Source organism: Tupaia chinensis, unplaced genomic scaffold (assembly GCF_000334495.1).
Source record: "Tupaia chinensis unplaced genomic scaffold, TupChi_1.0 Scaffold144326_1, whole genome shotgun sequence".
NCBI lineage: Eukaryota > Metazoa > Chordata > Mammalia > Scandentia > Tupaiidae > Tupaia > Tupaia belangeri.
In genome coordinates, this window is record NW_006204184.1 from 213,748 (window position 1) to 218,183 (window position 4,436).

The 4,436-nt window shown below is 51.4% G+C and overlaps 1 protein-coding gene across 1 annotated transcript in view; it reads right to left on the reverse strand.

The window, feature by feature from the left end:
* TMEM187 (transmembrane protein 187) overlaps positions 1 to 4,416 on the reverse strand; it is a 6,145-nt gene extending 1,729 nt beyond the window's left edge. Inside the window, 1 exon segment of the mRNA XM_006166679.3 lies at positions 4,222 to 4,416. Within this exon segment, the coding sequence (XP_006166741.1) occupies positions 4,222 to 4,279 (58 nt within the window). The 5' untranslated portion in view covers positions 4,280 to 4,416.
* Positions 4,417 to 4,436: the final 20 nt, after the last annotated feature.

The following is a 4,436-nucleotide window of genomic DNA, read 5'->3' on the forward strand; positions in this document are numbered from 1 at the left end:
ACGATAAAACCTTCCATTTCCTGTGGTCACAAAACCAGAGACAAAATTGAATCACCAACGACTCAACTGCTATGGGGCTGGCAGCAGTATGAGTTAGCCTCGCAGTGCAAATGTATGACTATGGAAGGGAGAAGGGTCAATGGCTCTGAGGACTCAAAGCCAAGAGGACGAGCAGGCGGCTGGGCATGGGGGCAGAGAACGTTGGGCTTCCAGTCCCTGTGCTGTGAGGCCTGATTATCCATGTTCAAACCTTGGTTCTTCCACTTACATCTTGGGCCTTAACCATTCTGGGCTTCAGTTTGCTCACCTGGAAAAGGAGGATGTTACTAGTACCTTCCCTGCAGGGCTGCTAGGTGGATTAAACAGATTTTTAAAAATATTTTATTTAGGGGACCAGCAGTTGGCATAATGACTATGTCACTGGACTCCCATGTAGCTGACCGCGGTTCGAGTCCCAGACCCAGTGGCTTAAACTCACGCTGGGCGCGTGTGCGTGCGTGCCCAAGATCCCGAGAGGAGAATGGAGGAGAAGGGATTGCGGCATGGCCATCCCCCCCTGGGGGAATGTTTTCTCGCTTTCTGTCTCTCTGTCTCTCTCTGTCTTTCTGGTGAGCGCACGTGCCCTATAGCAAAAACATCCCCCAAAAAAAGAAAAAAAAGTATTTAACTTTATTTATTTATTTTAATTTGACCAGAGAGGTACAGAGCAAGGGGAAGGGGGGAGACAGAAAGCAAGCCGCCAGGTTTGGGACTTGAACCAAGGTTAGCCATGTGGGAATCCAGCGCCTTTCACCACCATGCCACCTGCCGGCCCCAAATGGATTTTATTTTTATAGAAAGATTTTTGGTATAGGATGCGTGTGCTCACTGGAAAGAGAGACATAAAGTGAGATATCACCCCCTGGGGGGAATGACTACGCCACAATCCCTTCTCCTCCATTGTCCTCTCGGGATTTTGGGTATGTACGCACATGCGCCCGGCCTGAGTTCAAGCCTCTGGGTCTAGGATTTGAACCGCAGTCAACTACGTGGGAGTCCAGTGCACTACCATTACACCACCAGCTGGTCACAATGCATTCTCATATATGTAGACCAATTAGCACCATTTACTATTTTTTTTTAAAGTTTGGGGACCAGCAGTTAATGTAATAGTTATGTCACTGGACTCCCATGTAGTTGACCACGGTTTGAGTCCTGGACTCTGTGGCTTAAACTCATGCCGGGTATATGTGCATGTGTGCCCAAGATCCTGAGAGAATAGAGGAGAAGGGATTGCGGTGTGGCTATCCCCCCTGGGGGTCATTTCTTGCTTTCTGTCTCTGTCTCTCTTGTGAGCACATGTGCCCTATAGCAAAAACCTCTTCAAAATAAATAAATAAATAAATAAAGTTTGTTTGGGGGCTGGCATGTGGCATAGTGGTTAAGGGTGTTGGACTCCCACATGGCCAACTGCAGTTTGAGTCCTGGACCTGGCGGCTTGCATTCTCACTTTCCCTCTCTCTCTCTCACTCTGACCCTCTCTGGTCAAATTAAAAGAAAGAAAGAAAGAAAGTTAAATAATTCTTTAAAAGAAAAAATGTGTGTGTTTCTGATTCATGATAGTGAACACGTGTGCACATGAAAGAACGAGAGAAGCACCCTGAATACCAGCATCCTCTTCCTCCAGTTCGTCAGGGTCTCCGTCACATGTCCACCAGGTGAAGATGTGACACTGTGGCAGCCCTGTGGCCTCGAGTTCTTATGTTCCCAGCTACACCCCAGAAGCTCAGCCAGCACCTCCTGCAGTTGAGGCCTCAAGGGCTAGGGCAGGGTCTGAATTCCAGTGAGATCATCTTAGCACACGAAGTACCTCCATCCTTTCTTGCCAGTTCCATTTGCTTTCTCTGGAGGCCCACCTGTATCCTCTGGGAAGGGGGCTGCTGGGCCTCCTGCAGAGCTTTCTGGTCTTGGGGATCTGCTGCTGAGGAGGGACAGACAGGTCATCATCCTGCTGCCTTCTCAAGCTCAGTATTTCCAGGAGAGAGCTACAGCCTCTCTCCTCTCAGGCCTCTTCCCACTCTTCCTTCCTGGCTAAGGAGCCTCTGGGTCTGCCACCACAGACCCACACAGTGTGCTTTGCACAGAGCAGCCCCCAGCACCAGCCTCAATGAGCTCTGGATTGGATGGCATCACTCACACACTTCAGTAGTGACTGGCTCTCTGCTCTGTGCAGGACCAGGTCTCAACCTCTTGGGCAGAGTTCAGGTGCCAGCTTCATCTAGTCTGCTAAGTCACCAGGCTCAGCTATCCTCCAGCCTGTCTCTAGGGCTGGCACTGCCTCTTCTTTGCAAGCACTTCCCCGTGTAGCTCCTGACTCCAGCTGGGTCACCAGCTGAGGCCCTGCCTGGTCTTTTGGGGTGCTTCCCTGCAATCACCTGAGCTGGCAGAGTGGAGAGATGGGGACAGGAGCCAAACACCGTCACCTTGACAGAGCAGGAAATCCAGGAAGGGCATGGGAAGTGACTCTTCCCTGCTGAGGGGGCAGGATTTACCTGAGCCCAAGCACAAGGTCCAAGTGACCTGTCATCAGACCAACTCCCCAGTGCCCAGGAAAGGCAAGCTGGTGCCACCGTCACATGACACTCAGAGTTTGGTGCAGCTTCTCCCAGCACCTGACACATGAAGTCAAAGGCTCAGCAGCACTGGCCCCCAGGTCAGGGTCTGTCGGGGCAGGCCCAGAAGTATGACTCCTGGCTCAGGGAGCCACTGTCATCCCCAGGGGCTGAAGGTGCACTCATGACAACTGCTTGCTGTGTCTGCCATCACTCTCCTCACTCCCTGCAGAATAGGGGAGATACTGGGGCCAGGAGATGGCATAGCGTTTCGCCGCTGGACTGCCACATAGCTGACCACAATTCAAGTCCTAGACCTGGTAGCTTGAAACTCACACCAGCTGCATGTGAGTGCCTGCCCAAGATCTCAAGAGCAGAATGGAAGGGAACGGATGGCGGCAAGGCCATCCCCCTGGGGGTGATTTCTCACTTTCCCGCTCAGTGTCTCTGTCTCTTTCTCTGGCAACTGCCCATGCCCTAATGCAAAAATCTCTTAAAAGAAAAAATAAAATAGGGAGATACCTTAGTAGGTGAGGTCGACCTGGGCTACTGAATGCCCAAGCAGTGTAGAACCACCACAGTGGTCTTGAATTTGGGGAAGAGAAATGCTGAGTTCAGGCAAGGCCTTTGGAAAGCAACATTCAGCTTCCTTATTTCACACAGGAGGGACCTGGGGCCAGAGAGGTGATATGCCTGGCCAAAGTCACTAGGGTAGTTTGTGGCATGGCCCCACAGTGGGGGCTCTTGTTCTGTGCCATAGGCCTCCTCCACCTTTCTGGAACCCTTCCAACTGCATTAACACAGTTACAAAGTAAACAGTATGTCTAAAGATGGTTATTAAATATCTTTTTTAGCATAAAACCTTGGAAGTTTATTAACAAATGATGTTGTCACCAATAGCACAGGTTTGGTTACACGAAGAGATGATCCCTGAATAGGTTTCCAGTCCACCTGCTGAAGTTTCCCATTATTAAAATCTCTTTAAGGCCAGCTTCAGCGGCACAGGCTGACCCTCCAGGATTCCGAGGCCACATGGGAAGGTTCCAGGCCCTCATCCCAAGGGCTCTCTGTGCAGACTGGGAGAGTACAAGTGCCCATGACCCTAGCTGACTGATGCAGGGGATGGATCACGGGGCGAAGACCCTCTTGGGGGTACCTGTCTCTCTTCAAGGAACAAAGATCACCCTAGGCAGTATTTGTTTTCTTGAGAATGTATGACATGGCGTTCGTGCTTCTGGAGTGACACATTAAATTACAACGTCTACCAGAAGGCCGGAAAACCGAAGTAACTTCAAATTACTTACTTGGCCTGCTAGTAGACCTTGCAATTCAGTTCATTTAAAATGTAGACCTCTACCAGAAAAGCTGCATGATCTGAAACGATATGTCCCTTTCCAGTGGCGACGAAGTCACAGGTAAGGGGGCCACTGTGCTCTGTGGCTTACGTAATCGCTGACCGAGGGTAGAGAAACTAAAGACCAAGCCGAAAGAGCCGAAGTGGAGAACGCGTCACACGCTCCGCTTCAAGCTCCCGGACACCAGCTTAGGACCCCTACGATACAGGCAGCATGTGGCAGTGAGGGTGACGCTGCAGCGCCGATTTGGAGCCTGGGGGGACGCCAGTACCCACCTCGCAAGGTTGTTGTGAGAACTTCCAGTATTGGCGCGAAAAAGCCAGCAATCAGCATCCGGGTATCTGCTCGCGCTCACTCGCGCTCTCTCTCTCTCTCTCTCTGTCTCTCTCTCTCTCTCGGTTGGGGAAAACTCAAATCTCGAAAAAGGGAGGACCCGAAACGCGGCCCTGCGCCTGCGCGCGGGGCGGGGAGCGGGGCCTGGGAAGCAGGC